Here is a 13,631-nt window from a genome sequence, read left to right as displayed (position 1 = left end):
AGGTCAGATGTAAACAGAGGCCATTGAAATTAATATGATTTGTATTGTTGGGTGTTTTTAAAGCTTAGGCGTAGAGCAGAAAATTGTCCAAAAACACCTAGATGTGAACGGAGCCTTAGCATATCATTGCTTGACAGACACCATGCCCACACCTTCTTCTGATCACTGGATTCAATTGATAGTTATTATTGGGGGGGTCTGCACAAAGTATGTACCACAAACTCGCATGTGCAATTCTTCTACCTAAAATAATCATTTGATATTTGGAACAGCCATTCTCATCCTTTTCAACAAAGGGGAACTTTTGAAATAACTTTTGCAGGGAACCCCTGGTAAAAATGACTATATCTACAACTCATGATACATTAGTGTGATGGTCAGTGGGAAGAATGCTTCTTATATTGGTGGACATTGGGAAGATTGTTATAAAATAACATTATATAAATCTATATATAGATATATATATATATATATATATATATATACTGAACACAATTCTAAAAGCAACACTTGTTTTTGCCCCCACTTTTCATGAGCTGAACTCAAAGATCTAAGACTTTTTCTATGTACACAAAAGGCCTATTTCTCTCAAATATTGTTCACAAATCTGTCTTGTGTTTGCGTTTGAGTTTGTGTTAGTGAGCACTTTCCCTTTGCCGAGATAATCCATCCACCTCACAGGTGTGGCATATCAAGATGCTGATTAGACAGCATGATTATTGCACAGGTGTGCCTTAGGCTGGCCACAATAAAAGGCCACTTTAAAATGTGCAGTTTTATCACACAACACAATGCCACAGATGTTGCAAGTTTTGAGGGAGCGTGCAATTGTCATGCTGACTGCAGGAATGTCCACCAGAGCTGTTGCCCGTTAAATGAATGTTCATTTCTCCACCATAAGCCGTCTCCAAAGACGTTTCAGAGAATTTGGCAGTACATCCAACTGGCCTTACAACCGCAGACCACGTGTAACCACACCAGCCCAGGACCTCCACATCCGGCATCTTCACCTCCAAGATCGTCTGAGACCAGCCACCCAGAGAGCTGCTGCAACAATCGGTTTGCATAACCAAAGAATTTCTGCACAAACTGTCAGAAACTGTCTCAGGGAAGCTCATTTGCATGCTCGTCGTCCTCATCGGGGGCTCGTCGTCCTCATCGGGGGCTCGACCTGACTGCAGTTCGTCATCGTAACCGTGTTGAGTGGGCAAATGCTCACATTTGATGGCGTCTGGCACTTTGGTGAGATGTTCTCTTCATGGATGAATCCCGGTTTTCTTAGATGTTTGAGTTCAGCTCATGAAAAATGGTGGCAAAAACAAGTGTTGCGTTTATAATTTTGTATACCCCTTATAGATAGCTGAAAAGGTCAATGGTGTCAGTGGGATCTTGTCTGAGAGGCAGAAATTGCTTATTGCTCATTGCTCATTGCTCATTGCTCAAGGAACCCCTAGTAAAGTAACCTCTGGAGAAACCCTGGTTGAGAAACCCTGATCTGAAATCTGATATTATCCAATGCATATTTTGTGGGCTATTCAACAAACTAAAAAAAGGGTTCTGCTCTTCCTCCTCCTCCCTTAGCGGCTTGCTAGTTTTGACAGGTACCTGCTCCCCACTTTCACTAGTTTGATCCCTCCCTCCTTGGCCGTAGACTCCTGGGGCACATCACAGGTCCAAGGTGGCTGTGGGACCATTCATAGAGCCAAGCTTCCCACAATAAACATGGGACCCAAAGACCAGCGAAGAACTTCCCTGGGTGAGGACAGCGTTGGATCCCCATATTGATAAGTGTCCTTTTGTTAAAAGTCAGCAGCTACGGTATTTGTAGCGGCTGACTTTTTATTTTTTTAATAGTGACTGAAGAACCTTTTTAAGACCTCAAGGGAAACCTTAAAGTAGGATTAGGTCCTCAGCATTTTTTAGTTTAATACATTGAGCACAATAAAATAAAATTTCCCCAGAAAAATGTATTAAAACTCCTACCCCAGCCTTTTCAGCTTACAACTTTCAGTGCTGCTGGCTCCTGCTCTCTCAGTGCTGCTTCGCTGAACTTCCAGTTTTCACAAGAAAGAGTTAACAGTTGAGAGTGCAGTCTTGGACCAGTCTGTTGGTTTGGGGAAAGACAGGGGAAGAGGACGAGGAGCAGGGGAATGCCTTTCCATCCTAAGCTACAGGGCTGTGTGTTTCTTTTTATACACACAGTGTAGAGAGGCAGAATTCTAGTCCCTGCATGCAAGCTCCATAGGATGCTGCAAGAGAAAGGAGCCACCCTGAAACAGGAAGCCTGGGCCAATGGTCTTGGCACCAGCGTAAAACTGGAACATAGGCAAGGATTAAAGAATCTGCTCACTCAGTAAATTATTAAACTAGCTGCTAAAAATGCTTAAAAAAACATGTGGTTTAATAAAGGACAATTACACAGAGAAGCAACATGTATGTAAGCATTATTTGCATCTTCGCCTAGATTATGTAAAATGGACAATAGGTTGTTTGCTGCAGTGAGAGGACTTTTTGAAAATGTAACGCACTTCAAGTTATGAAAAATGTAATTGTTTCTAATTTGTTGTTGTTTCATTTTAGCTTCCCTATTATTAAACATTAAAAATACTGAAATTAAATCCTTCTCTGTTAGAAAAGACTATAGTAAATAACATGGAAACTGGTCCATGGAGGTGGATTGAGTCACAGAATTTGGCTATAATTTTAATGATAAAAGTAAAATGTTATCTAAACAATAAAATATTGCTGTCAGTAAGCCAAACATAAACTAAGATTTTCCTTTTCATAGCATCATTGATTATAAAACCCATTGATTAATGTGGAGCCAAACTACAGATGAATCAATTATACTGCATTATAAGTAAGAGTGTCTGTTTAGTCATATTCAGGGAATACTGTTCATGTGCTATACTGATAGTCATATAAATGAACAATAAAACTACGAATATTTGGCTTAAGATTACACATTATTGTTTTTTTTTTTTTTTTTTTTTTTTTTGTTTTTTACTCTTTTTAGGTGTACACTATTTTCAGTTTTAAAACCAATTTATCCATGTAACCTTCATTTTTTTTTTCTGTGAGGTTAAAGACAGCTGGATGGGGTAATACAGTCATCACCATAAAGGGAGTCTCCCTACTCTAACAATCAGCCTGATGAAATGAATAGTGAAACAGGTCAACTGCTGACTGATTACTGCTTATGGGTGGGATGACTGATATCAACGGGAAAAGCTTTTAAAGCACACAATTGATTTTTTGAAGGTGTCTTAATCACGGCACATATCCCATCGATTTTATTAAATGCCTCCACGTTAAGGCAGAATTTGGTGACCTGTTAAAGGCTACTCATGCCCTTACACCTCACCAAAATAAATCTTTTAATAATCACTACATTTTAATCACATAAAAACTGGGAAGCCTGTTTCTAGCCATTACAGGAAGGTCAACACCATAAAACAATTATCAGAGGTATTTCTCTAAAGGCAAAGGATCATTTATTAGGATAACAACACTAAGCAACACTGTATATAGAGGTCTCCATACCACACACCATATAGACGTACTGGCAGGAGGAGCCACAAGGCATTGCGGGGAACCAGGCATCTGACACAAATGGAGCAAATCGTGAAAAAAAGAGCTAGCATTACATCAGTTTGGAATTATTATTCCTACATACTTACATTTAGTTGAACCAACCTCAAAGCTCCCCACATCCAAATACATTATGTAAACCAGTGGTCCTCAACTCCGGTCCTCGTGGCCCACTAGCAGGCCAGATTTTAAGTATTACCTTGGGGAGATCAGAGTTGTATAAAGTACTTGAAACCCATACTTGAGTAAAAGTACAAGTGCTCGATCAAAAAGTGACTTGAGTAGAAGTGGAAGTGCTCGATCAAAAAGTGACTTGAGTAGAAGTACTAAAGTATTCAACATTTTTTGTACTTAAGTATTGCAAGTAGTTTTTTAAAAAATTTTGCTACTCAAGTACTGAAAGTAAAAGTACCAGTAGTTTAGAAAAAAAAAATTGCTACTCAAGTACTGAAAGTAAAAGTACAAGTACTTTGTTATGTAGTTATTAAAGAAAGAAGTCAAAAGTTTGAACATCATATTGTTTTTTATTATTTCAAATGCAGCTTTTATTTATACATACAGTAGCATTTATTTTCGTATGCGCTGATAATACACTTGTTTTCAGCTTCATGAAACCTGCCATCTTCTGTTCTGGCAGTGGTAATTTTTATAATTGTAACGAGTAACTATGCAGCACAAAAAAAATATCGGAGTAGAAGTATTGAAATCATTGAAAAAATGTAGTGAAGTAAAAGTGGAAGTAGGAGAAAAAAATTCTACTCTAGGAAATTACAGATACCGCCTTTTGGTACTCAAGTACAGTAGTGAAGTAGTTCTACTTAGTTACTATACATCTCTGGGGGAGATGCAGACTAGAATACTGCAATCACTGAGCAGAAAATGAGATCACCTGTGATGTAATTTAGCTTGCAAACCTGGCCTGTTAGTGAGCCCGAGGACCGGAGTTGAGGACCACTGATGTAAACCATCCAAAGGAGAAATATAGTATAGAGTTTGCAATTGCTGACCTCTCTTTCTGAAAATGATAGTTGCCCGGCTCTCATGCTGACCCTCTGGCTTCAACATTTCAACATTTTGAAGCACTGACCCAAAAGAAATATGTAGGTAAGGACTTTCTTTCAGGCTTTCGTGATATACATACTCTAAGTCACTTAAAGTTTTGACGCCAGGGGATTGCCAACACACGTCAGAAAGAAGCATGTTTAGAAGGGAGGTCAGCAATAGAAGCACCCCCCATATTTCTCTTACTTTAAGTGGACTTAAATACAAATCTGGCACCTAGTGATATAATCAGAAAATGCTAAAGTTATTTTTATTCTTATCAAATGAAAAAAAGGCAACAAACATCATTAGTAATTCTATCCAATGCTAACATTCATTTTCTTCGTGTTTGATAAGCAAATGTGCTGCTATGGTTATGGATTGTGCTATGATGACTTCCTTGCTCTGCATCGTTTTTGCATCAAGGTCTTAGCTATTCAGGACATTTCTACAAAGAATTCTCCTTGGAAACACAGCTAGCCTGGCTCTATATTACACTTGTTCCTAGCAATCAGCTGTCTCCATGTGGCCTGGCAATGCACTGTGGCCTTGGTCTTTTAATTATTGGGTCTAACAATCAAACGGCAATATGCTGTCAAGCTGCAGTACCATGTGAAAGGCAATTATTTTAGTCACAGCCCACTTAAGCCATTATGAAAGATAGTGTATAACTGTGTATTCACATTATATTATTATTATTATAACAAGAAGCGTATACTGTATAGAACCACTGCACAAAAAGAATATGTGCTAATCCACAATGTGGAAATAAGAATTATAGTTGATATTATTTAATAATAACAATAACAGTAAACTTTTATTTTAAAGATAGCTTCTCAAAGCACTTTACAAAGAAAACACAAGAAATACACAGGATAAAACCGAGGAAAAAAAGGGATAATTACCTGAAAGCTTGTCTAAAGAAGACGTTTTTTACAATCTGTTATGTGCTGTTTATGAACTGGTTTGTTATGTCATGTAAGCATTATGCTTACTGGTTTCTTATAGGATGATAGAGCTACTGCACAAAATAAATAAATCCAAAACAGAGGGCACCATAAAAGTTTTTTTAGCTTTGGATAAAGCGGGAAGATGTTGGAACCTCTTTTACTTTATCTTATCTGTGTGGAAGTAGAAAAGACCTAAAAGAGGCTTAAAGTGGGGAACACATTAGTAGAAAATCTGCCGAACATTCCCGTCCGAGGTAAAACCGTACGATTTTCGCCTAGTGTGTACACAACTTTCAGCAGCCGATGCCAACATTTTCAACGAAAAAAAACGTAGGGACAAACACCAAAATTTTTATCGTCCGTCCCCAGACAACCAATTTTCGTTTAATGTGTATGCAGTACGTCCGTGAAAAATCGGATACGAAAGACCGCGCATGATCTGAAGTTGCTGACGACCCGGAAGTCTAGGAACAAATGTCCCAAAAAAAAAAAAAAAAATCGGACGAGAAATTTCGTGATCATTTATGCCCTGTCAACTGAAAACGGTTATGAACGCTGAGCAAGAGAAAGAAAAATCAGAGGATATTCCATCCGATTTCCGTCACGTGTGTACGGGCCATTACTCTTTTTCAATTCTGTGGAAAAAAAATTTTTGTTGTCTTAGTTGGAGAGATTTGGCTATCTTTCCGTCCCAGTGACCACACCGAAACCTATGGTAAATACTGTATACTGAACAGCAGTGGAGGCAAAAACCAGAGGTTTCAACCTGTGCCCACTAAACCTAAAAATTGTTGGGACTTAAATATATTTATTTCAATTAATTGACTGGCTGTGACTTTGTGCTACACTTGCTTTGTCTTTGAAAATTACTAGTATAATGGCTTCACTAATATTATTCTGATTATGTGATAGGAACAAGAACAGATTTGTAAAATTGAAGTAAAAAATATCCACAAACACTAAATTGCTTTTGGGCATGCAGTCATGATTCAATGGCCAAAATAGCTTTGTAAATGATCTTGAAAGTCATTTCATTGACATACATGCTTGAGTCTGGTAAGCATTCAAATCTGTGTCTATGGAAGAGTGAGGGCTTAAAGCAGAAAGATAACCATAGAACCAACTTTTCTAAACAGAGAACACTAGTAATCAGTTTAGAATATCCAACCTGACTGATCAATTTTTAGTCTGAGAGCATCTGGAGAACTCAGAGGGTGCCTAAGGACATATGATAATTTCCTGCTCTGAATGTAACTGTTCAAATTAGCTGGAGACCATCTTATGCCAGTAGGCATATTTAGCCCAGCCATACTTGTAAAACAGTATCTGTTCCTCTGCACTTAGCCCACTCACTCTGGTCAGGCTCAACCCAGCCTTTCTACCTGTCACGTCAGTAGCTTTTCTTGCCACAGAATGACTACATACCAAGATGACTGCAGAGCAATTCTTTTAAAAATTGATATTTCTAAATCTGGATACAATGTCAGCTGACTCAAAAATGACAATGTTCCCTTTTTGGTCATATGGCCAAATTTGACAATTTTTGAATGACCCCAGTAGGAGGTCTTTCTTCGCCCGCAAACGTACCCCCTTTGAATCGCTATGTACAAAGACTGTGCCTCAGAGGAACTTTATATCCTCCATCTACTGCATCTTTATCAGTTTGATAACTAATCAGCTAAATTAGAGACGGCATCTGTGGTAGGGATCGACCAATATCGTTTTTTCATTGCTGATACCGATACCGATATTTTGGTCATCGCGTATCGGTATCAGCCGATATGGGCCGATATTTTCATACATTTAAACATTTTTTTTTTTATTTAACCACTTTACCTCTGGCCACTGTGCCTCTACTGCGGCACAGTGGCTCGTTATCGTGCCGCCGGAGGCGCGCTCCCGCTGTTTTCATTCACAGCGGGAGTTGGGCCAGGGGAGGAGCGGCGGCAATCGCCGCCGCTCTTCCCCGATCGTTGGGGAATCTAGTTTGGAGATCCGCCCGCCTGTGTAAACAGAGCGGGCGGATCTCCTAAGTGACAGGGAGTGACAGATCGGAGTGTTCAGCATAGCTGAACATCCGATCTGTCCCTGACTCACTCAGTCACCTCCCCCCCACACGTTAGTAAGCACCAGGCATACATTAACCCCTCCCTCTCCAATAAAATTAACCCCTTCCCTGCCAGTGTCATTTTTACAGTAACAGTGCATATATATAGCACTGATTACTGCAGTAATGTCACTGGTACCCCCAAAAGTGTCAAAAATGTCAGTCAAGGGTCAGATCTGTAAGCCGCAATGTCGCAGTCCCGCAAAAAAAATCGCAGATTGCCGCCATTACTCGTTAAAAAAAAACACCAAAAATGACAGAAATCTTTCCCTTAGTTAGTAAACGCAATAACTTTTGCGCAAACCAATTAAAATATGCTTATTGTGATTTTTTGTACCAAACATAGGTAGCAGAAAACAAATTGGCCAAAAATTTAAAAAAAAAATTGATTTTTACATATTTTTGGGAGGAATTTCATCTAAAAAAATGTTAAAAATATTGTTATTTTTTCAAAATAAACGCTCTTTTTTTGTTTATAGCGCAAAAAGTAAAAATCGCACAGGTGATCAAATACCCCCAAAAGAAAGCTCTATTTGTGGTAAAAAAAAGGTTACGGCGTCGCATGACCGCGCAATTGTCAGTTAAATTCGCACAGCGCCGAATCGCAAAAAGTGGCCTGGACGTAAGACAGCAAAATCCTCCGGTGGTAAAGTGGTTAAAAGGTATTCTTGTGGAGGGATCTGGGGGTCTAAAAGACCTCAAACCCCTCCTCTGCACTTAAAAGCATTCAAAACGCCAAGTTTGGCTGTTTTGAATGCTGTCATATTTTTAAATCTGGCGCCAGTACCCGGAAGTGATGTCATGACATCACTTCTAGTTTTTTGCATGGAGACCCGATTAGAGCAGAATGCCGCTTTAAATCGGGTCTTCGGCAGCCGCGCAGACTGGTTGCCTGGGCATCCCGGTGGGACTGGAGACCCGGGCGAGCCGCGGAAGGTGGCGGAAGGAGGTATTATCCTTCTAATGATAGCCAAGCAGCTTCTCAGCCGCATCAGTTGACATTACAAGACAGCTGACCGTCGGCTATGGACGCTCGTACCGGGGTGATGCCTCTAACTGCAGGCATCACTCCGATACAAGCACTTTCCGAAATATCGGCCACTTTGGTGGCCGATTCCGATATATCGGCGAAAGTGCATATCGGCCCTCGATATATTGGCTTTGCCGATATTTGTCGATCTCTAATTTGTGGCATGGAAAAGAGATCTGGGACTGGACTTTATAGACATGGATTGGGAAGCTATCCACACCTCAGTTCATAAAGGCTCTTTAAACATTACTGTACGAGAGAACGTATATCCCAGTCCATTGGCGATCCAAAGAAGTTCCTTCTAGCGGCTTCTAAATGAGTGGGAATTACATGAATTGTAGAAATAGAAGAATCCATCTATATATATCGCAGTATAGGATTTCTAATTTTACCACCACATGGGCATGTTGGATACATTTCCAATTGACTTTTACGTACACAAACCTTTTTTCTAGTCTGAGTAACTGGGGTCTTGAAGGACAGAGGATTCATCATGCTCCCTGAACAATTTGTGTGATGCTATTACATCTATTATAGCCATTTCGCTTTTCTTAATCAGGGTTAGGCAGGTTGGGGCTTTGGGGGGTGGGTCACATCAGTGTGTTTGGACCTCTCCCTGTTTTCTTTGTTTTTTGGTTTATCTTTGCATTTTCCCATCTTCTCTGTTATCTTTTTTTCCTCATACTGCTCCGGCATTACCAAAAGTACAGCAGCTTTTATTCCATACCTTTCCACACAGGGTCGGCAATGTTAGTTCTGTGTGCCCTGCCTTCTATTGATACTTTATCCTTTTCCCTGAAATAAAAACTTCTCCCCTTCTAGCTTCCTTTGGGCATGATCTGCCCTTATCATGGAAAACTGCTTTTTGAAGCTAGTTTTTTCGAAACCTCTGGGACTACACTTTTGCCTACAGGTAGATGCCATGGAGCTTCAAGCCTGTTTTCTGTGTTGTCTCTCTCACACTTGAGTGTACATTGTTACCGTTCTTTATTGCTGGTCTCCTTCTTTCTGTCTACAAATACACCACTTGATCAGAGCTGTACTGTAATTGACACATCTAAAGAGCTGGCTGTAATATGTGCCTGTACATGAAAAAATTTGAGCTTCAGCTGTTGAGCATTTCAAACTAACCTGGTAAATATGGAAAAAACCCAAGAGTTCCATATACTGACTAAATATGTAAGCATGAAATATTCATATGCAACGTTATATAACTTATATATACACTCACAGCCACTTTATTAGGTACACCCGTTCAATTGCTCAGTAACGCAAATTACTAATCAGTCAATCACATGGCAGCAACACAATTCATTTAGCCAACTAGACGTGGTGAAGATGACCTGCTGAAGTTCAAACTGAGCATCAGAGTGGGGAAGAAAGGGAATTTAGGTGACTTTGAACGTGGCATGGTTATTGGTGCCAGACGGCAGGTCAGAATATTTAAAAACCTGTTGATCTACTGGGATTTTTGTGCACAACCATCTCTAAGGTTTACCGAGAATGGTCCGAAAAAGAGAAAATATCTAGTGAGCAGCAGTTGTGTGGATGAAAATGCCTTGTTGATGTCAGCAGTTAGAGGAGAATGGGCAGACTGGTTTGAAATGAGAGAAAAGCAACAGTAACTCAAATAACCACTCTTTACAACCAAGGTATGCACAATAACATCACTGAACAGAAAACTGAGGCTACAATTCGCACAAGCTCACCAAAATTGGACAATAGAAGATTGGAAAAATGTTGCCTGGTCTGATGAGTCTCGATTTTAGCTGCGACATTCAGATGGTAGGGTCAGAATTTGGCATAAACAACATGAACGCATGAATCAATCTTGCCTTGTATCAATGGTTCAGGCTGATGGTGGTGGTGGTGTGATGGTGTGGGGGATATTTTCTTGGCACACTTTGGACCCCTTAGTACCAATTAAGTATCGTTTAAACACCATGGCCTACCTGAGTATTGTTGCTGACCATGTTCATCCCTTTATGACTACAGTGTACCCATCTTCTGATGGCTCCTTCCAGCAGGATAATGCACCATGTCACAAAGCTCCAATTATCTCAAACTTGTTTCTTGAACATGACAATAAATTCACTGTACTCCAATGGCCTCCACAGTCACCAGATCTCATCCAATAGAGCACCTTTGGGATGTGGTAGAACGGTAGAGATTTGCATCATGGATGTGCAGCCAACATTCTGCAGCAATTGCATGATGCTATGATGTGAACCAAAATCTCTGAGAAATGTTTCCAACATCTTGTTGAATCTATGCCAGGAAGAATTAAGCAATGTGTACCTAAAAACGTGGCCAGTGAGTATATATATATATATATATATATATATATAGATATATATTATGAAAAACAAAATTATATACAAAAACAATGTACGGTACATATCCTTTAAAAGTCAGCATGGTTCTTAATTATGTGATCACCATGTCAACTAACTGCTAGTGTATTTCTTTTTCAGTGTGCATTTGCTGTACCTAAAAAAAATAAATGTTTGTACAGAGTTTTATTTATACACAATTATATATACAGTATCCCACAAAAGTGAGTACACCCCTCACATTTTTGTAAATATTTAATTATATCTTTTCATGTGACAACACTGAAGAAATGACACTTTGCTACAATGTAAAGTAGTAAGTGTACAGCTTGTATAACAGTGTAAATTTGCACCAAAATAACTCAACACACAGTCATTAATGTCTAAACCACTGGCAACAAAAGTGTGTACACCCCTAAGTGAAAATGTCAGAATTGGGCCCAATTAGCCATTTTCCCTCCCCAGTCTCATGTGGCTTGTTACTGTTACAAGGTCTCAGGTGTGAATGGGGAACAGGTGTGTTAAATTTGGTGTTATCGCTCTCACTCCTCTCATACTGGTCACTGGATGTTCAACATGGCACCTCATGGCAAAGAACTCCCTCAGGATCTGAAAAAAGAATGGTTGCTCTACATGAAGATGGCCTAGGCTATAGGAAGATTGCCAAGACCTTGAAACTGAGCTGCAGGTAAATAGGTACCATACTATAAACAGGACAGGTTCCACTCCGAACAGGCCTCGCCATGGTCGACCAAAGAGGTTGAGTGCACGTGCTCAGCGTCATATCCAAAGGTTGTCTTTGGGAAATAGACGTATAAGTGCTGCCAGCATTGCTGCAGAGGTTGAAGGGGTGGGGGGGGGGGGGGACAGCCTGTCAGTGCTCAGACCATACACCGCACACTGCATCAGATTGGTCTTCATGGCTGTCTTCCCAGAAGGAAGCCTCTTTTAAAGATGATGCACAAGAAAGCCTGCAAACAGGTTGCTGAAGACAAGCAGACTAAGGACATTGCTTATTGGAACCTTGTCCTGTGGTCTGATGAGACAAAGATAACTTATTTGGTTCAGATGGTGTCAAGCGTGTGTGGCGGCAACCAGGGGAGGAGTACAAAGAAAAGTGTGTCTTGCCTACAGTCAAGCATGGTGGTGGGAGTGTCATGGTCTGGGGCTACATGAGTGCTAACAGCACTGAGGAGCTACAGTTCATTGAGGGAACCATGAATGCCAACATGTACTGTGACATACTGAAGAAGAGCATGATCCCCTCCCTTCGGAGACTGGGCCGCAGGGCAGTATTCCAACATTTCCACTTAGGGGTGTACTCACTTTTGTTGCCAGCGGTTTAGACATTAATGGCTGTGTGTTGAGGTTATTTTGAGGGGACAGCAAATTTACACTGTTATACAAGCTGTACACTCACTACTTTACATTGTAACAAAGTGTAATTTCTTCAGTGTTGTCACATGAAAAGATATAATAAAATATTTACAAAAATGTGAGGGCTGTACTCGCTTTTGTGAGATACTGTGTATATATATATATATATGTATATATATCTTATTTTTTTAGCATATAATAAAAAAAAATAAGCAGGGTGATTATTAAAACATTGCATCAAATAAAAGCCTTAATTCAGTGTACAATATAGTTGTTGTAAGATAACAGATGATGCTAAATTTGGTCTAGACATCTAGGCATCAATGACCTCTGGTCATAAAAATAGAGTTAAAGACCTGATTTGCTAACAATCATTTACATAAAATTCAGCTAATGTGTAGTGAATTTCTTTTTCTTCTGCATTGGTTTGTGGGTTTCCCATTTTCATTCTTAAGAGCTACACAGGAGGAAGGTGCTGTAATTGAGTTTAGAGTCGCTGCCAGAAACTCAGTTACTTTGTGCAGCAGAGTTTAAATAATGTGTAGAAAACATTTGCCAGGTTTGACTGACTAATGCTTGAGCGGCCAAATAGACTGTGCATCCCTCCATGCTACATTACCATGAACACCGAAGACACATCTGCCGCATGGCTGTCTAGTGTTGCTGGGTAGGAAGTGCCTCTTCTGCACTAATCACTATTTTAGCATTCATATACAAGTCCTGGTGTCAAGCAAGAAAAGCTTCTGTGATTTCATTGTGCGTATATACAGGCAAAATGTTTCTTTACAAAAAACAATGTTTTTCAATTTTGTGGTCTCCACGTCCAGATAAATATATACTTCAAAAAGGAAAAAAGCCCAGAAAACATTGTTTGGTTTACAAAAACATGATTGCGGGATTATTTTTTTGCTTATCTGCGAATCTCAGATCTATGATACACTATGCTTTATAATTTATGTTTGTGTGATTCTCTTTTGTAGATGTCCAACAGAAATTACTATATCAAATATCTGAAAAGTCTTTTGAAGCGTAAAAAATCAAAACGCAGGTTTGTGCTGAAAATTTTTTGTGTTTTTGTTAATGGTTTGTTTTAGCTATTATTTTGTTTAAATTGTAATCATTTTCACAAACTGCTTTTTTTTCTTTTTCGATTTCATTAAATTTCGATTTTATTAAGAAAGAGGTAAGAAATTACTGGGTGG

At 39.5% G+C, this 13,631-nt stretch overlaps 1 protein-coding gene across 1 annotated transcript in view; it reads left to right on the top strand.

The window, feature by feature from the left end:
- The window catches only part of STRA6 (signaling receptor and transporter of retinol STRA6), a 101,525-nt gene that overhangs the window by 53,936 nt on the left and 33,958 nt on the right, over positions 1-13,631 (top strand). Inside the window, exon 8 of the mRNA XM_082254939.1 lies at positions 13,410-13,477. Coding sequence (XP_082111065.1) covers positions 13,410-13,477 — 68 coding nt within the window. The remainder of the gene's footprint in view (positions 1-13,409; positions 13,478-13,631) is intronic.

Source organism: Pelophylax lessonae, assembly GCF_965119305.1.
Source record: "Pelophylax lessonae genome assembly, chromosome: 4".
NCBI lineage: Eukaryota > Metazoa > Chordata > Amphibia > Anura > Ranidae > Pelophylax > Pelophylax lessonae.
Note: the sequence above shows the minus strand (reverse complement) of the source record. Positions and strands in the feature narration are given on the sequence as shown.